At 44.0% G+C, this 26,316-nt stretch overlaps 1 protein-coding gene across 1 annotated transcript in view; it reads right to left on the bottom strand.

Annotated features, from left to right (window-relative positions):
- smtnl (smoothelin, like) overlaps positions 1-21,715 on the bottom strand; it is a 36,306-nt gene extending 14,591 nt beyond the window's left edge. Inside the window, exons 1-3 of the mRNA XM_035622126.2 lie at positions 21,485-21,715; positions 10,526-10,989; positions 9,189-10,145 (exon numbers count right to left, since the gene is read on the bottom strand). Of these exons, the coding sequence (XP_035478019.2) occupies positions 9,189-9,860 (672 nt within the window). The 5' untranslated portion in view covers positions 9,861-10,145; positions 10,526-10,989; positions 21,485-21,715. The remainder of the gene's footprint in view (positions 1-9,188; positions 10,146-10,525; positions 10,990-21,484) is intronic.
- Positions 21,716-26,316: the final 4,601 nt, after the last annotated feature.

Genomic DNA, 26,316 nt, shown 5'->3' with positions numbered 1-26,316 from the left:
GGCTCCAACACATGGCAACAATAGAGAGCGACCCCCCTGTCTTCCCCGTCTACCTCCCATTCTTTCGTCCTCGTCTCCTCCTTCATTCCTGGCAGCGAGGCAGAGGAGGGCGGGATGACGAGGGGGGAGTCTGACATGCTCACTGCAGGAAGGCATGGGGGTCAGCAAAAAACAAACAATCTGTATCACCTCTACCTTAATTCTCATTTCCAACGAACAGTGGACTGAGCCGGATAGTTAGTCAGTCGCCTGTGTACCCTTTGTCATCTTGGACAAATCTGCACCTCAATAATAATGTTTCAAGCCAACGTTCAGTGCCAGTGCAGAACGTAGTCTACATTTTATCTAGAGAGGCAGACAGTAAGGGTGGTGGTCAAGGTGGTGTATGGGCGTCGTAGTGAGTTAAAATTAAAATTCGCCTTTTCACCACAATCTTTTCCTAATGTCAACAATACTGTAATCGCCAGGTATCGATGCGTTGTTGAATGGGTTGTTTGTCTGGTTCCACCACCATTTGCATCGATCAATAATGAACTCATTATCTGCAGGGAAATCTTTACTAAAGCATATTCAATTAGATCAGTCGTAATGATAATAATGATTATGATGATGATGACTGACATTCTGTGATTCTTTTCCTTCAACAGGAAAGTGACCAAACAAGAAGATACATGAGTTAAATGAAAAAGAAAAAGAACCCTGACAGCAAAACTGGCCCCAGTGTTATTATTAGTTGGAAGGAAAGTGACAAACCAAGATTAGAAGATGGAACCAGGCGCCGTCTTAGCAGAGTAGTTACCCAGAGATGTTGAGCCTCAGCGGCTCTCAGCTTCACGTCAGTGTCAGCAAAGACTCGGCTCCAGCCAGCAAAAACTCCAACCAAAGACCTCGTCTTTGAGCTGCAAGCTCTAATGAATTAGCAGACATCAGCTGGAGAAAGCATTAGCAGAGCCGCACATGCGGCGTCTGCTGACGCCGTGGCGTGCCCACATAGAAACTGCAGGGCCAGGAGATCTCCTCGTCCTCCCATTTTGGCTTCACACTCATAAAGAGGGGAGAGCAAGCTTCAGTTCCTCCGAGGCTTCCCTCCTTCGGAATCCAAAAATGAGCCTTAGTGAAGCATTTTGTTTGCATACTGCTGCGATTATTCTGTTTCTAAGTGACTTATTATAAGTCACACATTTTTCATACACCGACAACCCTACTATCTTTCCAGCTGTGTTTTATTTGACTACTGTATCAACAATTTGCTCTATCGTTATTTTCCATTTTCATTCACTCGAGTACTCGGTAGGAGTGCTCAACTGGCCTTCTGCTCACCCCCAACACTCCGTCATCTAACCTCTGTGGAGTTTCCATGTTGAAGTTCATCCTTACAGTGACTGACAGGTAGATAAATTAACTCTGCGCCACGTTGCTCCGTCTCCCGAGAGCCCAAATGCCCGGAGTAGCAGTAATATCTGAGTGACCCACCTGTGGTGGGAGACTTAATGTCTGACAAGACCTGAAAACATCAGGAGCCCCCTGCTCTCTCACCCGTGACCCCGCACAGTGTCACCCAACCTCCGAAACCGATTTTCCTTAAAGTGCCTTCCAGGCATTATTCCAAAAACACTGGGACCGGAGTGCCGCTAAATGAAATTTTTTGCCATGTTCCCAGGCGGATTGAGCTGACGTAGTCAAAGAGGCGACCTTAAAAATCTACTCCCGAAGTTGACTCCCAGTCAGGCTTACTGGTCGCAGAGGGCAGCGAGCTATCCCACCAGCCAGTCAGTTATTAACCTGTTTCCACAGAGATGACGACTGGAACATGGCCTATTGTCTGGAAGTCATTAAGTGAACCAGGGGTAGCCAGGGAGTGGCCGCATACCTCTGTTAAACCCCCCAGCATGTGCACACACACACACACACACACACACACACACACACACACACACACACACACACACACACACACACACACACACACACACACACACACACACACACACACACACACACACACACACACACACACACACACACACACACACACACACACACACACACACACACACACACACACACACACACACACAGCTGTGTATCTTCATAGCGTACTGAGACTATTTTGTAATGATACATGGCAAAATGATAAAAGAGGTTAAGTTATGATTCAAAAGCCAGTACATTCATTTGGCATTTTTGCAAATGTGATGTGTGTTTGTGTGAGTGTGTTTGATGACAAAAGCATTACTCTCTGTCTTCTCTCTCACTGAGGGCTGTATTATATAGCCCACAAGGGGGGTGGGAGGGGGACTGCCAGGAATCCAGCCTTAAAATGCAGGGGGAGACTGGGGAAGGGGTAGAAGGATGAGGAAGGGGCCACAGAGGTGGATGGATGGATGGATGGATAGAATTTGGGCAAACATCAGAGGTTGCACGTCACAGTAATCAGGGTGTCAATGTCAGATGTCCATAAACAACACCACTACAACACAACACAACACACTACACTACACTACAACACACTAAAACACACTACACTACACTATACTACACACCCTGCAGTGTAACACATGGTTCAGCTGAGCTTCCACACAGACACACTCAATCCAACCATTCTCGAACATGACCAGTTGGCGCCAGACTGACACACACAAAATCAAGGAAACTAAGTTGAAGTTTGTTAATTTAATTTAAATAATAATACATCCTTTAAAGATTCGGGTCGCAACAGGATGCGGCATAATATTTCTGCATAACCTAATTAGTTGGATGATTCCCATCTGAAGCATGTTTCATGCACAGCTCTGGGAGTTTTCATTCTTAAGTCTTTACCCTGCTGATACAATGAATTCGTGCCAACACTGTTTTTGTGTGAACCAGCAGCCGGTAATCACGGTGTAATGCGGTTCGGACTGGGATCGGTGCATCTTAAGTGCCCTGAAAGTGCAATCTATCCATCAGCCTATTCTCAGACTGTGGCTAAACCATAACACTGCGGGGCTAAATGTTGCTGTGGTCGGCTGCTCGCGTCCCGTGTGCGCTGATAAGAAAGCAGATAGCATCGCGGCTGGGTTGTGTAATGTTTGGGGGAGATGGAGCCGGCGGGCGCACGGGGAGGGACGGAGGGAGACGGAGTCTGTGGACCGGAGGAACCTAACCAGATGGAATTTACTCCAACACAATCCAAAAGATGACAGCGTCAGCTAAAAGCACAAATACGTCGGACTCAGTTTGAATCAGTATGTTATTACTGTCAAATGAATTTGAATAGCTTGTTGTGATCCCTGTAAAAACGAGCGATGGTCGGAGATATTCTGTCAGGGAGCGGTGATATCGAGAGAGCAGATGCTCCTCCAAATTAAAACCACATTTCCAACAAATCGGGTTTTTGTTCCATTGCTTCCACTGACGACCCTCCACTGTGGACAGAAGGAGAGCATTAAAATGTGCGTGGCAATCATTTTTTGATATTAACTTGCTGCATGTAACACCGTTAAGTGAAAAGTCATGCGACATCTGTAGAGCCTTTCCTTTAAGGCCATGTAAAAAAAAAAACCATTATTCAAAACTGTTCCATCTCCAGAAATCAGCTCTTACGTAACGTATGATGCATACTGGGCCATAAATCAAGCGCACGCAGCGTCTCCAGTTGATAGGGAACATTAGATGACCCTGTGACCTGACTGCGATAATCTGATCTGCTCATCTGCTAATGAACACACACACACACACACACACACACACACAGCTCGAGGAATGCGGTGTCTAATACTCTGCAGTGGAGGCTTGAGTGGTATAGGTGTGGTCTAGGAAGGTATTTGTGGGTAAGAAGGAAACTGAAAGTGTGGCTTTTGTGAAATATGAGCAACTGTTACAATAATTGTATTAACTATGAATTCATCAGGTATCTTTGTTGTATTACTGTAAAATAAAATTTGGTGCCGTCAACCTCTCTTTGATGAAGTTGAACTCACTGTCTATATGGATTTAGAAGTATTGCACTCCTCCTTACGCAATTTAAGATACTAACTCTGTGATGAACTCTATGACATCATCTTGGTTTTTATTTTTGTTCTCACTGGCACACTTGCCAGCTTTTTCTGGAGCTTCCAACCACATGATACATGTACGTCTGACAACGCCTGCTCTGGCGTGACCAGAATTCGACAAAATTTGTTACGTGATGAGAACCGAGCCAATTCTGTCTTCTAATGAAGACAGTGAGATGTGGTTATGTGGGCTATATGACAAATGATCTTTCACGCTCAACGCCAATTTCAACGTCTCAAATGTAATCAAGCTAAACTGACCGACCGTGTCATAGCCTCTCGAAGTGGAATGAGAGTGAAGGATGGCAGGTGAGAGAAAGGAGAGCGGAGTGAGGAATGAGTCAGAGGAGGAAGACATGAGGGTTGATTCAATAATCCCTCCACATTCAATGTACTCTCACTGAAGCAAAAGAACCACCACAATGGCCCATTGAGACGGCTGCTCTGGCAGCATAATTGGCAACAGTGTTGTTGTCTGCAGACATACAGTGTTTGTGCGAGTGTGTGTGTGTGTGCGTGAGTGTGTACGCGCGTGTGTGTGTGGAAGGGGAAAAACAAAGTAGGAAGAGGAAACATTGTTGAGGAGGCTCAGGTCTTTGTCCTCATCCTAATCTCGACTAATTCCTGATGCCCAGAACCATTAGAGGATAGAAAAGATCCACACAGCTGCCTCTTTACCGACCGCAAAAACCTTCCAGATGGAAACACACACACGCGCACGCACACGCGCACGCACACAAAGCTGGGTTTCCGTTCAAGTAGTTTCATGCAAATTCAGATGTCCTGAATCAGAAAAGTAGAACTGAGCCAGTATAGTATGACAGAGCACCTCAAATATTCATCATCGCCCTAACGAGGCAGAATGAGAGGAATCTTTTTTTTTTTTTAAATGACGACGGCAGCCCGCATACGACCAAATCTTTTCATTTCATTTCTTGTTTGAAGACTGTATAATTCATACAGATACGTGCCGCAGGTGTGTTCAACGTGAATGAGATAGTGCTGACATACAACAGGTGTGTGTGTGTGTGTGTGTGTGTGTGTGTGTGCGCGCGCGTCCTCTTGGCGACGATGCACAGTAACAGCTGGAGAGCAAGCTGGGAGACTGACGCGCCTATACACATCTCTCTGGCACAGTCAAGAGAGCAACTGTCAATGAGGCCTGTTTGAACAGCCAACTGTAATCTCTGAACTGTGTCTCCCACACTTCTCTGTGTCTGACAGGTAGGTGAGGATGTGGCAGGGAGAGTGAATTATAATTAAAAACCAAACAGCCGTGTCCCGACCACGTGGACAAAAAAAATCCCATGACGCTAATTATAATGACGAGGGCAGGGAAGCAGCATACACACACACACACACGGTCAGTGTTTGTCCACCGATACGTTAGTGGTGTTTTCAGCATCTCTTGTTTGATGTGATCTGTGTTTAAGTGCAGCTGTGTGTGTGGGGGGGTCTCCCATAGTAATAACACACACACACACACACACACACACACACACACACACACACACACACACACACACACACACACACACACACACACACACACACACACACACACACACACACACACACACACACACACACACACACACACACACACACACACACACACACACACACACACACACACACACAGAGGTGCCCTTGTGTTGTGTAGCTATGACCACATCATTTCACAGACAATAACATTCCCCTGTTGTAGCCAACCACATAGTTTGGTAATTACAGTATTTGTATGGTGTGTGAATGTGCATGTATGTTTTTTGTGTTTTTAAAGTCTGCATTTTAGATATCTGTTAGTTCCAATATCAGGTTATTTATATCAGTGTGCCCCCACTGAGTAATATGGTACCACTACATGCTTATTATTTATAAAGGTCCATACACTGGGTCATAACGTGACCCATTTGTTTGTGAACTGCTGTTTGAGCAGCACCATCTTGTTTGTTGGGGGAGCCAAACATAGAATTGGGTATGGTTCTGACTGACATCTTGATAACTGCACGCCCACCTACACAACTGCAACCATGCACCGATTTGACGGACCAGTACAATGCGTTCTGTGATTTATCGTCTATTTTACTTTACATAAGATCGAGGTTTACAAAATGAAAATCATACTGTATTGAAGGAGACTCGACACTAGAGATTCAACCATAAACTCCACAGGAACATGTTTACTGACGTTATAAATCAAGTGAGAAGTAGAGTCATATTCTCATAGACTTCTATATAAAGAGACTTATTTTGCAACCAGTGGAGTCGCCCCCTGCTGGTGATTCCAGAGAATACAGGCTTCAGGCACTTCCGCATTTGCTTCATTTTCCCTATTTTTATATTCCATTTATGGTCATAACTGCTTGATAGACAGAGGAATGGCTTTGTAAATCCCCACATACCCCCTTATCAGATTAGTACCATTTCTTTACATTTTCTGAATATCACAATATCACAATCCACCATTCACACCCACCTGAAAGTAGCCAAGGACCTGACTTCATTCTCAGTTCTCGTTTTTCATTCTTGACAAAACTTTGTCTGTGAACCACTGAGCACCACAACACGAATGTCTTCCAGGAGAGACTGTCTCAGAATGTGCACCATTATCTCCATATTTAAACAATATCATCTTTCCACAACCGCCGGCTGTTCACTTCACAGCTCAGTATGTCTCTTGGTCCCACACACACACACACACATACAGAGAATACAGAGAAACAAACTGAAAGGATCCATACCAAGATGGTTTGCGTCATATGTTCCTGTTGGACCCAAACAGTAAATCACATCATCCATCTTCGTCACGTCTGATGGAACAGATACAGCTGCCTATGTCAGGTGTGGAAACCTTAACAACTTATACTCAACCTCCGACTTCCTGATACAGTGAGTGTAGACACTGATGGAGGACTGTACCTGCTGTGAATGTGCTGCTTGCTTGATGCAGCCAAATCTATAGAAGTAAAAAAGAAGACACATAAATGTCTCCAAACGACAGACAGAAGGAGGCACTGCATTTAACCTCTTTGGTCTAAAGTGACCAACGAGTGCACTTTGAGAAGCTTCTGGGGAAAAATTCTCACAAATGATTTAGAGATTGGATTCGATTTAACGTCACTGTTGCCATTGCAACTTGTTGTATGCTAAATCGCCTAGAATGGAAAGACAAAAAAGTCTTCAGCTGGTGTGTACTCTCCAAACTTTTCTAAATATTTAGACAAGGGGAAATTCTGACATAAGTCAGAATAAATGTATAATCAGGAGAAGGCCAGGAAAACTGCACGCTCATCTTCAACTAGCTGAATGATGCAGCAAACCACAGGATGGAGCCGATACTGTGAGCCAGGAAATTCTCTTTTTATTGGTTTCATCAGGAATAGGATGAGCAAAAAGGGAGAAAAAAAATGAAACTGCACAATGACGTGAACAGCCACGGTCACTGCTAGAGACTTCAGGATGAGTCCAGCGCCAGAGGCGATACTTCCATGAGCCGCATCCCAGGGAGACAGTTAAGATTTATTCCTGGCAATTACTCCAAAACCACTGAGCACTACGACGCTGACACTTCATTGAAGAACTATGATGTAAGCCTGATTTAGACATAACATAAAAAACAGCTTTGATACACCCTTATACCCTTATCAAGAGAAACATCAGCTATCCAAGAGCAGAGAAACTAAGCTTGTCTTCTGCTTGATGCATCAATTTTTTATTTTATCCAGCAGGGTTTAAAAAAGACTGTGGTTGGAATTTCCTCAAAGCAGAACCATGTCATCATTCAGGTGAAACTCGCATTCTGAATATCCCCAAAACTGGACCTAGAGTGATGACTAACCAGAACCTACATTTCACAACACTCATTTCACATATTTGACTCGAACCACACGACCACACTAACCGCACCTCCCGGGAGCCTGCTCCACTCATGTTACTGTACTTCATAAATCCCTAAGCGTCCTAGCGGAGGGCTATTGTGCAACGCAGTGACACAACCGGTGCTTTGTATGACACATCCGCGCTGCCACAACGCAAACAGCTTCAGTCAAGCTCACATTTTGCAAACCTGAAAATTACATGGCAATTACCGGATTACCTCCTTTGACATATATACTACATTTCCATCCACGTTTCAAAGTATCTGGCACTGGACCGCGAGGTTGTGGGTGAGGACAAATGTGCCAAGAGCTTATATGTGTAACTAAATTTCCCTGGATCAGATTCCTTGATTCTACACATTTAGGTATTTTTGGATTCCCAAGCAGGGGGTAGCTGTAATTCTGGGGGTACTTCTGCAGTTGCCAGGGAGTGCGTGAAAAAGATTGCAGTAGAACTAGTAATAAAGATACAATTTGATTTTAAAAATATATCCCAATATTAAACCAAATGATTACACCTGAACATTGCAAGTCGCAAATGAATCAGCCATGCAAGCCCATCCAAGGTTCACTCTTGTTTTACATAGGTTTTATGACTTTCCCTCTTTGCCTCATTTGCCTCCTTCAACATCGGGTCAAATTACTCTTGTTGTTCCATTGCCATTCCATTTGCCCTATATCCATAACTACAGTGGACAACAAACTTGCAATCCTCTTCCTCTTTCGGTTTCACAGTGGCATTCCTATTTTGTTCGTGCCATTAATCAAGCCTTCGAACCAATCTAAACCTGAATTATTTGTCAGCCATTACATAATGCACTCAGCATATACTTTATAATGATAAGTTAAAGCAAAAACACTCAGTGTCTGTTGCCACGTTAAGGGGAAATAGCTAAAAGTAATGGCTAAATCCTGAGTAGCGGATGGCTTGTTCACCTAGAAACCTGAAGGTAATAGATAACGGTTGAAATAGTTGGTTAAAGGTGATGGACAAATTATTGACAATTGCTGGATGAATAAACAACTGAAATCGATAAATAAGTTAAAGTTGAAATGTCCAACTTCTGCCACTGCAAGCAGTAGGACCACGAAAGGAAAATCTAAATGCTTTTGATGTGACACTTCAGTTTAAAATTTGTGCTAATAAACACCCATTTAGAAGATGAGGGGCAGAATCACTTTGTTTGACAGGGGCAACAAGGTTGGGAACCATTGTTGTCAAAGGATGGCAGCAGCCACCATCTCGCCTCTAGCAACATGCAGTACTCACGTTAGTCTTGCTGGACACAGCAAACGTGGCCCGGCTGGAGAAGCGGGCGGCGGAGGGGCTGCTGGACACTGGGCCTGTCACCATGGAGGAAACTCTGGAGCCAGCAGGAGGACTGCTGGAGTTGGGGGAGGATGAGAAGGTGGCAGGCGGAGATGCAGGGCTCGACTGGCCGCTGAGGCCGCTGTAGGTCTGGGCTTGGCTCCCCAGGGTGCAGGGCTGGATGTGGAGGTGAGCCTGGCTCTGAGTGTGAGCCTCACCCTTCCCGTAGACCACCTCCTTTATCTCGTGATGGTTCTCCTGAATGTCATTCAGGTGATTCTTGTGATTCAGACTGTGATTGTGGTTGTTGTTCATTAAGGGGCTTCTGTCACACGACATCGCGCTCAGGAGCTCTACCTGTTGGGTCAGAGCTTCCAGCTGACTCCGGAGCTGCCGGTTTTCCTGTTGGAGCTGAGCCACCACTCGTCCGAGAGGCCCGCTCAGGTTGGCTGTCTCCTCCAGACGACGCTCCATGCCCAGTTTAAAAGCACTGACGTCCAGATGGATCTCCCTGATGGCGTCCCGGAGAGTGTGCTCGTAGCGGGCTAGAGCCGCACACACCGTCTCCCCCTCTGGAGAGGAAGAGCGGGGGTGACACGAGTCTCCCATTTCAGCAAGGGTTGGTGCTTCCATCGGTTCCACTGCTGCCACTGGTGACCCTCGGCGGACAGGCAAGACAGCCTCCAAGTGAGATCCTCTGGACACTGGAGAATATGTAGCTCCAGTCAGTGTGCTGAGGGTTTGGCCGTAGGGGGTGGGGACTGACGGACAGGGGTTAGGAGGTGAAAGTTTGCAGGAAGGGCCAAAGGTCTTGTCTGCTTTATCCCCACTCCTTCAGCTCCGTCTCGGGACGTCCCACTCCTTATCCTTCAGTAAGCTCTGCTTTTCAGGTACCGATGTCTCACTTCTGTCTTCTGTCTGCGGGCACAAAGGGGACATGCCTTGACCTTTAGCTTGTGAGCAGCTGTCAAACTCTTAAAAGAACCGTCAGAGGTGCTTTAGGTCATAGGTCATGTTCTGTACAGAAATTCAGCTATATCAGAAAAAGAACGAAGATAGTAACAGTAAAATCAAAGCTTGTACCAAACGCTGACATTCAGAATCTACACACCCAAAAACAAAACACATCACAAAGCTGATTTTAAACACAACTGATCTGAGTGAGCTGAACGGTTCTGTCTTGAAAAGATGAGAAAGTAATCCTCCATTTCTCAGAGCCTTTTATATTTTATGTTTATATAACTGCCATTAAAATACGGCGATGAGGTCATATTTTCTCACAGCTGCATCGAACCTACCTCAGCTTTGCTCTCCTGTGCCGCTCACCATAGTTCCCTCAGCGATGAACAGCTGTGTGTGTGTGAGAGAGGGAGAGAGAGTGTGTGAGTGTGTGTGTGAGTTCGCTGCCGGCTCTCTGGCTTGTTTAAAGTCTCAGGTTGATCGCTCCTCTCCTCTGACCCAGAAGAGGGAGGAGAAAGGGAGGGATAAAGGAGGAGGGTGGTGATAGTGGTGGAGTGGAGAAACAACATGGAAAGAGTAGTAAATGTGAGGGGACGGGAGGGAGGACGGGAGGGAGGAAGGGAGGGAGGGAAGCGGAGTGGGCAGCTTTTACATCCTTGTGCAAACTGTGTAAAGTTTTGGGAGAAGTCCCCTCCCCTCCTCTCTTCTCTCTGCTGCTCCACTTCTTACTGCAGCCCTTCCTTGTCCTCTCCATTCTGTTGTAGGGACAGTTGGACTTTTCTTGCTCTTTTCCTCATTGGAACTGAAAAACAGGAATACATACCCTTAGAAACAGGATGCGTTGTTCTTCCCACACTGCACAGTTAGAGACCCTGGTATAAGAAAATAATGGGCTCGCATTTTTAGTTTGACAAAGGCGTCGCTCATAGAGACGCAGCCACAGACAATTCTAACCAGATTGTGGTAATAATATATATTAATATCATAAACATATTAAATAATTCATTGTCCCTTTAAAAGCGATGTATATATTAGATGGTAAACTTGATTTATAGAGTTTACCCTCTGGTCCTTTTAATACATTTTCCATCCAAATCAAAATATGTTGAATGAATGAATGAATCTTCAGCAGACATACAATTGTTACCACAATGCTCCCTGACCTAGTTTTCACTACAGTATGATCTATTTCTCTATCTCATATGAATATAAAACATTGACAGCCTCTGAGGCAGAAGAGGAAAATCTAAATACTAGGTTGGTTAATCTGCAAAACCCCAACTGCAATTTTCACCGTTCTGACCCGTCAGTGCAATGGATTCTTTGATTCCAACGCTTTGGGCAATGTAGTGCTTTCTGATGGAAATATCAGCCTCATGCTCACTTGGAGACTCATTGTAGGTTTTCAGTCCTCCATCTGTTCCAATAACACACATTTGAACTTTTCCCTTCCCTCTGCTGACCTCCACCAGTAATTCTTTATCATTATCTTTCCACCTCTTCGCTCTAATGGTTTTGGGGGTTTTTTAAGATAACACTGCATCAAGTCAAGGGGCAATATTTCACCGTGTGATGTAGTTTTGGGGAGGAAAACAGCCTCAGCCTCGCTGATAAAAAAAAAAGTGTTATCCAAAAGCACATTGTGCAATTTTCACATCGGCATTTATTTTCATATATCAGTTTGATACAAGTTACTATACATTTCGACCATAGATCATGAGCCTAAATGCTCCGCTTCTACGGTTACCCCCCTTTTTTTTCTGCTGTATTGTCGTTGTGTGTTTGATAGCAGGAGAAAGAGACAGACAGAAAGACAACCTGGCTGCCGAGGACCACCACCCTCCCCCTTGTAACAGGACCCCAACAGAGCAAACATTCCACACTAGATAGCAATTGTGTGTGTGTGTGTGTGTGTCCAAGAAAAGACAGACTCATGCAAATACTTCACAATTCTACCCTCCTGCTTACTGTCAACAGCCCGTGTGTGTGTGTGTGTGTGTGTGTGTGTGTGTGTGTGTGTGTGTGTGTGTGTGTGTGTGTGTGTGGGTGTGTGTGTTTGGATCACCTCACTAAGTCCCCTCCTCTCTCCATCTCCCAACTCTCCCTTTTTCAGTCTCTTCCACACACACACACACGCACGCACGCGCGCGCGCGCGCGCACACACACACACACACACACACACACACACACACACACACACACACACACACACACACACACACACACACACACACACACACACACACACACACACACACACACACACACACACACACACACACACACACACACACACAGGGTTTAATGTGAGTCTGCTGGGGGTAGCACATGACACATGTGGCAACAAACCAAGGTCAGAGGTCAGAGGTCACAAGTATCATATCAGCTTCATCTGTCACCAGAGGTTCTCAAAAATGGACAGTGCAGTTGTTTCTTAGCCTTTATTCACATTGATGCAGATCACTCTTTAAATGTTTACTGACACTGCATTCCTGCCTATTTGAAAATGTCCTCGAGTAGAAACAACCGAAACACTGATTTTACAAGCACTAAAAGCTAACGACGTTTCCCAGTTCATCCCGTTTCCTCAGTCGTTTTTGAATGAACCCACATCACAATGACAATTTAACAAATATAGCCTACTAAAATAAAATAGTCCTCCTTTAATTCAGGGGTCAGCGGCACAGAAATGACTGTTTGCTCTGGCCGACAGGTGCAACTCGCACTCAGATCCTGCTCTGAGATAATTCAATCTTCTGCCAACATAAACAGAGGGACGCGTCAAAGAGAACATCTTCACTGTGGGATTGGGAGTTCTCTAACGTAAGTCTCAACATCACAGAGAGTCGGCCTCTTTTCTGAATGCATTTTTATTTTTATTTTTTTAATTGATTTAACAATTTTTTCCATTTCCACTCTTTCAAAACATTTTATTTGTGCTCCAGCTGCCAGTTCAAATTCGGTTCACCACCACATCCACCTCTGTCTGTGTCTGGAGTCCTGGCCGAGCCAAAACTCTTACCAACCCGCTCTCCGACAGGTAATCTACTGACGTTCTGCTCACCTGTTTGGTCCAACACCTGACTCAGTAATAACATCGTCTGCCTGTTAGAACACTTTTGAGACATCGAGACAAGTGACCTGTACTATCTGACTTAAATCCATCAGGTGGACAGAAACCAGACTCCAGATAAATGCTAATGTTGCCTAATGTCTGCCGGATGAGTAATCAGACGGCTGTTTGCCAACACGTACATCACATCAGCTTTACAAGATGTCAGTGTTGTTTAACACGTTTTACTGCCCCCGGGGTGGTTAGAAAAAAAATCAATAAATACCACTGTGCGAAATCAATACCTTCTCAGCACCTGTGTTTGTTGAGAAGAATCGTGATTCATCCCGTGTATCATTATGTGACTCATTAAATCATAGTTTTGACACTGAATTAAGCTTGATTACGGTGAGGTGAAACTATTCCTCGGTTCGCTCTGGGCAACCTGAAAGTCCCCGTTGGCCCCGTGTGGGTCCTCGGAGGACCAGTGCTTTCCAGTAAGAGTGAGTCAGCAGGTAACGCTGTGTGACCCGCATGATTCAGAGCGGTATGAAAATGAAAAAACTTCATCTATCGTCACAACATCGCTCCCTCGCTCTCGCCGTAAAGCTTCCCACAATCCAAGTTGAGCCTTCTCATTGTTTTGACAATGACCACATGTGTTTTACTTCCCCCGACTCTGGCTCCCTCCGTGCGAAGCCGAGGTTGTCAACGTCCAGTGTGATTACTGAGGAGGAAAGGTCACACACTCGGATTTTTCTTCTCATCTGGTCTTAAAACCAGTAACGCTATTTGTTGATACTGCGGAGACATTCGTAAGCACGCTCCTTCCTCTGCGAAGGGAGGTTGCCTCATCTGATTAGGGGAAATTCGGTCACTTGGCAGACTGTGTGACATCTGGGGTTTGAGATATATAACACACTTGTGGACTAAAATACATCAAACCTGGCAGAGCCCAAACATCTGTTAAAAGTAGAGAGCAAGCAAGATGTTGCTTCTTTGTCTTTGGATTTAATTTTTTTAATAGATGCAGGTTCTAATGGTGCGTTCCAGTTTACCTCGGAACTCGGAAGTGGGGTTTATCGTTCCAGTATGATCTCGGAACTCGGAATTACGACCTCCAAGTCGGAAATTGCAAATGGAAGGCCCCTGCGATGTCGGAAAAAAATCCCCAACCAGACTTCCGGGGTCCGAGTTCAGAGTTCCGAGGTTAACTGGAACGCAGCATAAAGCCTATAGAGCCAGACCAATTAAATCCCAAAGCCAGATGGGGATACAGTATGTGAATACATCAGGAAATGAGGACAGTCTCCCATGCCTCAGCAAGGACTGTCAGTGTGCGTGGGCACGCCACTGAAGTTCCTTGTTCTGGCCAGAGTCTTTGTGTAAAGCTCAGTTCAGAGTCTTTCATGGTCAAGTGAAAACGTAGATAACATCAACAGGAGCAGCAGCATCGCTAGCTGAGCTTGAGGAAAAGAGTGCGGGAATGTTGTAGAGAGAAAATTGGTTAATGTCTGAAAAACAAAACCTCTGACGCAGAGCTTTCTTCCACAGAGTCTTTCATCCATCCACTAAACCACTTTGTCCTTTAAGGGTCACGCACTGGCTAGAGCCAATCCCAGCTGATGTTGGCCGAGAGGCGGGGGTCGCGCCCTGGACAGGTCGCCAGCCCATCACAGGGACACGTTTGTTCTGTATACTACAAGTGTGGACCATGTTGAACATCACATTAACACAGATTTTGGCATTTAGCTTGTTAGATTATTGGAATTAAAAATGACATGAATGGAAGTTAGAAAGAAGAAAAGACTTTAGGGGTAATGTAAAGGCTGTCCCCATATCTCACTACTTGTAAATTACCTCACTGTCCTGCTAAAACCCAGTAGGCTTGTTGTTTTTGTTCAGCTAATTTCATAACGGTTAGGTCACCGTCACGTCATATACAGCTCCCCTAGACAGTTTAACATGAGCTGACTGAACGTCTTGCCAAATGGCCTCTTCACAGATGACACATCCAGGCTAACTTCAGTTTTGTCACTTGGTGCCGTCTCTCATTAAGCATTTCTGTCAACATAAAAAATGAGGAGTGTGTTTTCGAGGGATTTACTGACCATATTCCCGAGCAAACTGGCATCTATACTGCAACATTTGCTAATGGAAGTTTGAGGTTAAACACAGTCATTCCTAAACAAACAAAAAATTAAACGGCTCCCATTGAGATGAACAAAAACTTTATCAGGTATAGTGACCTACTTTTTTTCTATGCTGAGTCAGAAGATTAAAAAATCCCCAAAATTTTATAACTCAGTTTTATTTATGTGCAGCCAATACTAGAGTACAACTTGTCGGAACAGCATTTGATTGCATGGTTCGTGTAGGTTTAATCAATGCTATATATTTATTGTCTGCTCACGCAGCTGTTTACTTCTTGGCAACGTCTGTGATAGTCTGACAGTCTCTGGTAATCTCCCCCTGCTTGTCATGAGACAGGTTTCGTTGGCCTGTTCTCCAACTGTGCGAACATAACAACAGCGAGACGAACCTGAAGGAGCACAGATGTAATCGGGCCAAACACAGATCTCTGGTTGTGATAACGGCCTCCTGGTGCACGGCATGTTGCACAAGAAATCAAACCAGAACAAGCCGGTGCACCTTTTCGTGTTCACAGTGTGATTATTGAATATACTGTATATCTGTTCATTTATTTCGTTAATTACTGCTATTACTGTGCCAAATGTAAACGGAATGTACTTTGTACATTTTAAATTGTCTTTGTTCCGACTTCAAACAGGCTGATTTGGGCGTCATATTAGAGCTCTGGATTTACATCAGGAAACATATAAATGGCAGATGCAAATCTTTATTCAAATCCGTTTGTTTTAGAAAGAAAGAGGAACTCGCCAACATGGTTCCTGTCCCCGTCTGGCTTTGCACAAAGGTCACCGGTGGATTTTATTTCAACACATTTTTTGGCTGCAGTTTTACGGCTGGCAACATGAAAGGAGAATTTAGTGCTGTACTTAAATGAATAATGTTTGACAGATGGTCATTAGGGGAATACGTTGTTTATAATTAAGCTGTTAATTATAGGTGTGATAGAATGAACATAATGAAACTGTATAGCTAAAGATGCCAAACTTAACCACATACCTCCTTGGTCTGGTTTAATGTCTCCTCTATCATCATCCACATCCCCCTATACATCTATCTAAGGGGGTACACACACACACACACAAACACACACACTCTTACTGCTGGTTACAGACATTAAAAAGAGGGCTCTGAGTTCACCCACAGAAAACAGTGTACGTCACCACCGCTCTGAAGAAAATATGTCTGAGCTCCCTCAAACTCCAATAAACTCCAATAAACTCCCATAAACACACACACACACACACACACACACACACACACACACACACACACACACACACACACACACACACACACACACACACACACACACACACACACACACACACACACACACACACACACACACACACACACACACACACACACACACACACACACACACACACACACACACACACCATGCCCTCAGTTGTTCTCTGCTTTCAGTGTTATTCTTTTCTTCTTTATTGGTCCAAAACTTTTTTAACTTCTCACTAATAGTGTATCTTCATAGCGTAAAACTTGCCAAACTTAACCACATACCTCCTTGGTCTGGTTTAATGTCTCCTCTATCATCATCAACATCCCCCTATACATCTATCTAAGGGGGTACACACACACACACACACACACACACACACACACACACACACACACACACACACACACACACACACACACACACACACACACACACACACACACACACACACACACACACACACACACACACACACACACACACACACACACACACACACACACACACACACACACACACACACACACACACACACACACACACGACAATGAAAATGAGTCAGGCTAAATGTTGATTTGCTACTGCACAAGATAATCAACACATATCATATTATAGCAATTTACCGCTTCGTTCTTAGATCTGGCTTGTTCATCCAGTGATTTAAATGAGTAAGACCTAACAATATGCTTCACGGTGATCAGTGCATATAGTGAACTTGATCATGGTTTTTATATATTTCTGGGATGGGACGTAAGTACGGTGGCCCCTACGGACAAAGCCCATGCAAAAGGGAAATTATGAACGTTAAGAGAAACATGCCACTGTCCATAAAATGTAAAAAAAAAAAAAATGAAAATGCACACAGTACAGGAGAAACAAACATGAAAGCGTAGAGGGGGAGGGGGCTCAATTTGGATAAGGAGCAACATTACAGATGCTTTTGCATGTACATTATACTTCCTAATCACTAACAGAACCTAACCTGACCTAATCTAATCCTTCATCTAATTTTGTGTGTTTATAATCTCATGTATGATTACATGAATACAATGTAATATTGTGAAGATACGAGTGAGTTGCATGCACTGCATGACAAGTTTTTCTATTTGCTGAGTTTTTGCTGACATTTTTTGATACTGTTTTCAGTTGTGGGTGCTGCTTTGGGAAACTGAACATTTCCCAGCTTTCCAGTATGAGCTGATCCAAACCTTATTCATTATTAGTGGTATTATTCCCACAAATTCTTGCCCCAAAGTATGAATTCAACAAATCCTCCTAGGTAATGAATGAGTCAGTAATGTCTGCCACCAACCTGCGAGTAAACACAGATAGACTCAAGGGACATTTTAAAGGATTTAGACTGAGTTTATCTGGAGTCCTCCTCAAATGTATTCTCACTGAGAGACTATTATTTAGTGTTTTACAGGCCCAGACAGACAGTCCTACTCCCACTTATCTCCCTATCTTCATCCTCAAGTAATGAGTCAAATTAAACAATCTCCCACACATACACAGACTGTTGCATTTTAAATTTCCCCTCCACTTGAATGTTTGTGCTTCCCTTCACTGTTATACCAGGAGTTTCTGAAAATGAGTGCTATTTGTCATGTCATCCGTGGTTTTTAATTAATTAATTAATTTGTCAGCTCCCAATCCTTTATTCATACTCAATGGGCCTCTGTGCTCTGGCATGTGGCCTTTGTGCCCTAAACATTTGTGACCCCCACCTTGCCCCTAAAATGAAGATATTCCAAGCGTGAGAATGTTTCCGCAAATTACCAAATAGTCCCATAATAAAAGAGCATAATAACATCATTTTTCTAGAAACCATAGATTTCAGCATTGAGTTGGAGCTTGCACTTTGTAAAGGGGTAGGTTTTTCTATTACTGGTCATTTCTCTCAGCTCTTTCTTTTCCTTTTTTTTCTTCAACACACACTGGGAATTCAGGCCAGCTTGGCTCTGGTATTTCTTCCCGGTAATGACCAGTGAGACACGCAGGCAGGTCGTTGTACGAGTCTACAGGTTGACGGACTGGCTACCTGCTTGCTTTGATCCCACTCTGCCGACACACAGCGCTGTTCCTCCCTGTCCATGTGTTAACAGACATCCCATTTCACCCCAAAACAGGCCTAAAGACATCATCCACTCAATCCTGCCCCCCCCCCGCGTTTCCATGGGAACATGTCTAAACGGGGCCACAGGGGACGGCAGCCGAGTCATGCTGTCATTGACTCATCAAAGTCCAACTTTAACTAGCTGCATGTGGAGCTGAGAGAGATAAAGTTGCATGGGACCAGTTTACGGGGGGAAAAATCAGCTGGAAACAAGAAAAAGTCAGGTGGAGATTATCTCAACCAAATCATGACATATTTGCATTAGCATTTGCTAGTAAGCGACAGCCTGTGTTAATCAGATAGAAATAAGGGACCGTAGAAAAAAATACTGCGAATTCTGGGTGAAAAATATATGCCCCTGTCATTTAAAAAGTAAATGGCATGTTACAGAGTTTACCAGATGACATTTAAATGATCTTGAGAGCATAATCTGGTATAAATAATAATTGAATGAATGATCTAAGCTGCCTATACCATCCCTACAGTGAAGCATGGTGGTGGACACTTCGTGCTATGAAGGCAGAGACAGAGAGACTGGGCAGGACTGAGGGAAGGATGAATGCTTCCAAACACAGAGAGATCTTTGAAGAGGCCCTACTCCAGAGGTCAGCCAAGAAAATGCTAAAGTGGCTTCAGGACAAGGGTTTGTCCTCGAGTGGCCCAGCCCAAGCCCAGACGTAAACCCCAAAGATCTATCTGCGGAGAGACCTGAAGAGGAAATCCAATCTGATGGAGTTTGAGAGGATCTACCTGGAAGAATGGGATAAAGTGCCCAAGTCCGTGTGGACAAAGCTGGTCGAGACTAACTGCAGCCAAAGAGCCTTCTATACAAAGTACTGAGCTAAGGGTCTGAATTCTTCTGTAAATTGCACATTTCAGGTTTCCATTTTATATAAATGTGCAACCATTTCTATTCAATGTCTTCAGTTTTCACTTCTGGGTTATGGGTTATTGAGTCAGATTGATAGGTTCAAATGGCTTATTTATCAATTTACAAGCTACGACGCAATACAGTGTGCAAAAAGTGCAGGTTCCTGAATGTTTTCTCTGAGCCTCTGGTGGGGAGGAAGGAGGCTGGTTGACGTAGCGCAACGACTAATGGGAGCTTTAAGAGTGATGATAGAAATTTGAGGTGCGAGCCGATCCAGGCAGAGCACCAGGGAGGATAAGGTGTGCCTGATGTACATTTTGGGAGGTGTAAAGAGAGCAGCAGGATGAGTTGGCAGGAGGGGGGATGTGTTTATATGAGCAATATAAAACAATTCCAGGGTCACTCATGGAAACTCAGCGTTTGGTCTATTTTCACAGCGTCGTCCTTCTTTGGCCTTTGAAAGCACAAAGACGCCCCTGCTCTCTGCAAAGGTCTGGTTCACATTAATCAGCCTGCTGTCTCAACTCAGGAGGCTGTTGCTTTGTTTTAACAAGAAATGTGGATGAAATTACTGAACACGAGCTACGGAGCATTTATACCACCGCCGTGTGTGTGGATCGCACTGCACATGCAACTCAAGCCAGCAATCGAACGTTTAATGTTGCAAAATTTCCCAAGGACCTCACTGGGGTTTTTTCTTATTAGAATGTTCCCTGAGCCACGCTTTGAATACTTGTGTACAGACGCAGTAGAAAAGCAGGGGGGATGGTGTGGGAGAGGACGAAATAGCACTTTTAAGGTTATATATATGCCGCACTAGCACCAATATCTTGGACCAAAACAAAAACTCCATCATGCCTCCCCCCGTACACATAAACTCAAGCACAAGGGAATAAATTTACCCCGTGCACTGACAAGCCAAAAAAGAAAAAAAAACAGTCCAGCTCGCTGCCGTGCAGACTGGTAAAATATTGCTGTCGGGTCTCATCCGTGGGTTGGAGCTGCTGTCAGTGTTTGAGCCTCCGCGCGGGACCAAAACAAAGAACAGAGAATCTTGGATCACAATGGAGTGTGACTTCTTACTCTGCTCGGGACGCCATTACTCCACACTATCTTTACACGGGAAATTGTTGTTAGATGCTGTTGTTATATATATATATATATATATATATATGTGTGTATAAAACCTTTAACAAGGTAGAAGTGAGGGCTTGGGGACCATCAGAGGAAGAGAAGGAGTCATGGGGCCACATTCTGCAAACTTGGGCCAAGCTCGTGAGATCACTGGCTTCAATAATTACAACCCTGCAACCTCTGCTGAGCTCCAACCAACTCACGCTCGCGCACACACACACTCTCTCTCTCACACACACTCTCACACACACACACACACACACACACACACACACACAAACATATTCATATGTTTCTGTACTTCTGAGGAGCTTTATTTTTAATAACATTTCAAGTTATTTCAACCCTCAGCACTTAGGCTTTACCTGGAGGCCTTGCCGGAGTTATGCAGGGGCCGGTGGGAGTAGAGGTCCCATGAAAGCAGTCAAATCGTACAATTGTTGAGGCCAATCACACAGTGCACTCAGTGTAATGACTTTTGTTTATGTTGATAAGATAAATAGCTAAAAAGGAACATGTTTGACAAGCGCCATATCTCCTCATATGACTGGACTTCACCACCGAGCAGGGGTGGAAGCCATGATTTACATTCACTATTGTTGCTGTTACAAAGTAGGTTTTTTTTTAACCCGTCTGAGGCCGAACCTCGTATGCCGTATGCGACAGAAAATGCGTCATGTCATAAAAGTCCAGATAACATTCCATCAGTTGATGCCAGCAACTTACGGTGTGTCTTGCCAGGAAGCTAACACTCGCGCCGTTCCAGGCGGGGCTTCCGTGCGACCGTGGCCCTTTCAGAAGATTTGCAGTGCGGCCCGGAACTTCAGTGTCTTTTCGGAGACGTTGGACAACATGTTCGCGATGATAAATCCAACATTGAATGACCTTAATGATTATTTTTATCCCGTTTTTCAAGACGTAAAAGGCTACTGCTGTCGTCAGCGGACTTTTAGCGGTCCATCTGGGATAACTTTGACCAATCACAGGCTTTGTTACAGACTTGTACCAACCAGACGTTGTTTTGTCGACTGGTAGAAAAAAACAAAGATTTTACACTGAAAACAGGACCTCTCACTCCTCCTGTTTACTCCTACTACTACTACTACTACTACTACTACTACTACTACTACTACTACTACTGACACTCCTCTGTGTCACTGCAGACAGGAACTGCTTTGCAAAATGCCGCAAGTTGTCCTGAAAAAGGTTGTATAACTTGACTGTACATTACAGGGTTAAGGTGGGACAAGCATTATTACACGAGGTGACGCTGTGGAACAAAAATAGGAAAAAATGGCTAAGGATTCAGAGGACCAGTTATTTCACTATTTTATCTTAAGGAGATATTTTTAGTCAAGTATTTTACTGTAGCACATTTTAAGTCAAAATGTATTAAAACTTGAATCTTTCAAGTCTTCAGACATTATTTGACATCTTACATTTGAGTACAAACAAAAGTCTTATATGAAGCCATAATTTACTGTGTGAGAGCGCAACAAAAATGAAAAGGGCCGAATCAGCAGCTCATGTGACGCACCGCCCGGCGACCACAAATCAAACACACTCGCCACGTTGCATGACCAAGAGGTGCACGCTGGGTCTGAGAGGGCTGGTTATATTTTACAGTGGGAATGGAAAAGCAGAGACATTGAGACAGGTGGGAGCAAGATGGCCTAGAACACTATGGAGGAGAGCATCAACAACTGTTGAGTTAGTGTTTGTCTGCTGCGGCGGCTGTAAACTTTATATTGTCTGTACATCACTCTATTTTTTTTTGCTGCTTTATTCTGCTGTTGATGTAACAATTACCTGTTTGATTCATGTAGCTTGATATTGCTCCATGAAGTCTTTTCATATTCTTGTGAAAACATTTCTTTCGCTCTTCCTTTATACTTAAAACATGTTTGAGATCAGACTGAATACTTCAATAATAAAATCTGGAGCCAGTTGAGACCATTTGAAAAACCTTAATCTTTAGTATCTTTAAAGAGTTCATCTTTTTGATTTTAAGGCATTCGGGATAGGATCCCAAGTCTCTTTCTCTCACGGAAAGTGCAGGCTATTATATTTATTTAGTTACATCCCAAATGTAAGTTATTACAGAGACCCCCACAAAGCTCAGATTATAACTCGAACCCTGCCTTGGAAAGATTTCTAGGATCAACATCATAGCTCAAATCACAAACAGGATTGACAGAAAAATTTTAAAATCATATTTATGCACATTTTATTCCCCATCTCATGGCTTTGCATGTCTTGTATTATTCGCCTCTGTGTATTTATCCATATCTGACCATTTACTGGATTGGTCTCCTGTATGATGTTTATTTTTAAGAGACCAAGAAACAAGATTAACCAGACTGAACCGAACAGAACAGAAGAGACAAACTGACACGGAGGACTGGGAGCACAAAGACTAAATACACAAGGGAAACACAAAGTGAACAACAAGAAGACACAGAGGAAAAGGAAGTGCAGACACCAGGAATCTAACTTCAAAAATAAGACAGGAAGTAACAACTCAATATACAACAATCACAGGGGATAATAAAGATAACTTAAAGGTGACATATTATGCTCATGCTCAGGTTCATACTTTTAATTCGGGTGACCACTTGAAATCTGAACCAGTTGTTCAGAGCCAGGCTGCAGGGTTGAGCCAGCTCAGAAAGAAAACGACAGGGTGGTCTTTTTTCACAGTTTGTGGACCGGCAGGCTCCACAGATACACACAAAAGGACAATGAGATACTGGGATTATCTACTATCGTTGAGGATTTAATGCAAAGGGCTTGGGGGCTGCAAAAAGTTTACAAAATTGTCCACTGCAACATTAAAGTAATTCAACTGAAGCTGTCCAAACTGAGAGTAAACGTGTTCCCCACCATGAGGTCAAAAGTACATCTGATTTGTACTCAAGTCTTCCTCTCAGCTCAGGCTCATATGCTCACCCTGGTCAGGCTGATTCACTCCCCAGAGAGGGGACGGCTATCAGAGAGACAGTGAGCAGACCGATGGAGACGTACAGTGGAGGAGTCTGGACGGGGTGTCCTCTGTGGGACGGCGTCAGGATTAGATAGGTGTGGAAGTGGACAAGCCCCCAATGTCAACAGCAGAGAGGACACTGGGAACTGCAGTGAGGATGTGACCACAAGAATTGGATGGGGCTTTGGGAAATTAAGTACGTATGGATGAACAAGGAAAGACAATAACACAAACACACACACAACAACAACAAACATGAGGTTGTTTTAATAGAAAAATGGTTCTTTGATTTGATGTCTTCACATGGGACATGCAAGAAAATTTGAAAAAATGTATCAAATATTTACAGCTTCTAACACACACCTGCGACAGTGTAGCCATCGGCCAAACTACAAACCAGACACACGCACACACACACACACACAAACACACATACACACACTGTGTGAGACATTTTCCCAGGAGCCAATCTTTCAACACACACCGAGTGTGTACTGTATGTGTGTGTGTGTAAGTTCAAGATGATGTCATTCACCCAGACTCAGCCAAAACATCTCAGTCATATCCATCAATTGTTCTTTCAACGCAATCAACACACACACACACACACATACACGCGCGCACACGCACGCACGCACACACACACACACACACACACACACACTGTATCACACCTCACAACATTACCAGATCAGCCCCTTAGCAGGCAGCGAGGCACTGATTCAGCATTACATCAACCTTTCCTAGTCCAGGCCCTGGAGTCAAACACACACGCGCACGCACACACAACACAACACACACACACACACACACACACACACACACACACACACACACACACACACACATCTCATTAGCACAGCTATGAGAGAACATTCATCAAACTGAGCTATTTCTCCTCAAAGCTGCAGTTTGGAAAGACAACATCATTTGTTCTGGCCATGGGAGCAGAGCGACATGCACACTAATACGTGAGACGGTCTGAACATACAGAAGGAGACCTGTTTCCGAGGACACAACAGCCAAATGAGTCATGGTTTTATTGAAAGTCGATTTTAAGGTTGAGACAAATCATTTTTATTTCATTGCAGAAAATAAATCGTATCGTAATCCTAAATACATTATCTTTATGGATACAATATGCTCATTATGAAAATATTTAAAAAAAATAACCATATTAAAAATAACAATTCCATGATAACTGGGTAAATCCCATCATCAAGAATGACCTTTGAACCTTTCATACCCTTACCGCCATAATCAGAACTGCTCCTTTCTGCTCTGCTGTCAGTTCAGTGTTCGAGTGACGCCACCCACCTCCACCCAGCCCCACGGTGCGTCATTGAAAAAAAACTTGAATAATCCAAGAATAAAAGGGGCACACCTGACATTGACAGACATTGTAGTGCAAAAAGGTTTGTGGTGGGAGGTTTGGAGATACCCCTTTACATGTGCACTTAGATCATCTTAGTTAAAAACACTATGGGTATTTGGTCGGTGCCACTGTTGTGTTTTGGTGAAATCCATTTTTGTAGATAAGTGAGTTTATTTCTTTTGATTCTCGGTTAGTGGTAGTTAGGCCTAGTTTTGTTTTATTCAATGTCATTGATTTGGCGCAATCTGTTGTCATATTAGTTTATTTTATCCAATAAATATTTTTACTTTCAACTGCAATTTGACACTGACTTGAGTTTCTTTTTTCGATTGTTTGTGTTAGTGTCTCCAGTTCCCCTGGACCCGAAAGGGGGAGGTAACAATATGCATCGGCTGCTCTTCATCTCTCTCTCTCTGTCTCACTCTATTTGAACATTTTATCCCCATGTTCACCTAATCTCCTCAGGCCTGGCTCCAGCTGTGAATCACGCAGTGTCTCCGAGGAAAACACCCCGTTACTGTCCCCTGCAGTATACCTGCTCATTACCAAGGCAGCTAAAACATAAAAGTGATGAAGCGACGTTCCCTTCAGCCAGAGCGAGTGTTGCCCGGGTGACAGGCTCAACACGTGAGGTACAAACGCCAGTAAGTGACGGTTACCTTGTGTAACACTCGTTGTCTTCTGCAGTATACCAAGTTGAACCCGCTGCTATCAAGCCGGCGCGGTCAAATCACGTGTTGTGTCTCATTGGATTGGGTCCAGCATGTTGATACACAGCACTACGTCAAAGTGAAAAATCTATTTTCTTGTCATATAGACAATGTTGTGCTTAAAAAAGAAGCCAAACATTGACAAACATTTTTAATGTACTTTATAAAGGCCAAAAAAAGCATTACAAATTGGCCAAGACAAGTCAATGTGTTTTATGACTCTCGGATCCTAAACTACAACACGCACAGCTCTTAGGGTTTATCTATATGTGTATTCAGAGTTGAACATGAAAACTCTGGGTGGGTGTTCTCATGAGCTGAATCCCACAATCGCCCCGACGCGATGATAAGTGACATAAGCGTCACATCATTTTGTATCTCCGCGAGGAGTAATTCGATCCAGTGACTCATGGCGGGATCCGTCAACACTGCAGGTTCGAATACTCCCGGATCAACCCTCCACTGACCCGCAGTCCTCTGCGGGCCGCTC

Source organism: Scophthalmus maximus, chromosome 11, assembly GCF_022379125.1.
Source record: "Scophthalmus maximus strain ysfricsl-2021 chromosome 11, ASM2237912v1, whole genome shotgun sequence".
In the NCBI taxonomy this organism is placed as follows: domain Eukaryota; kingdom Metazoa; phylum Chordata; class Actinopteri; order Pleuronectiformes; family Scophthalmidae; genus Scophthalmus; species Scophthalmus maximus.
The sequence above is the reverse complement of the archived record's forward strand: the minus strand, read 5'-3'. Positions and strand labels throughout refer to the sequence as shown.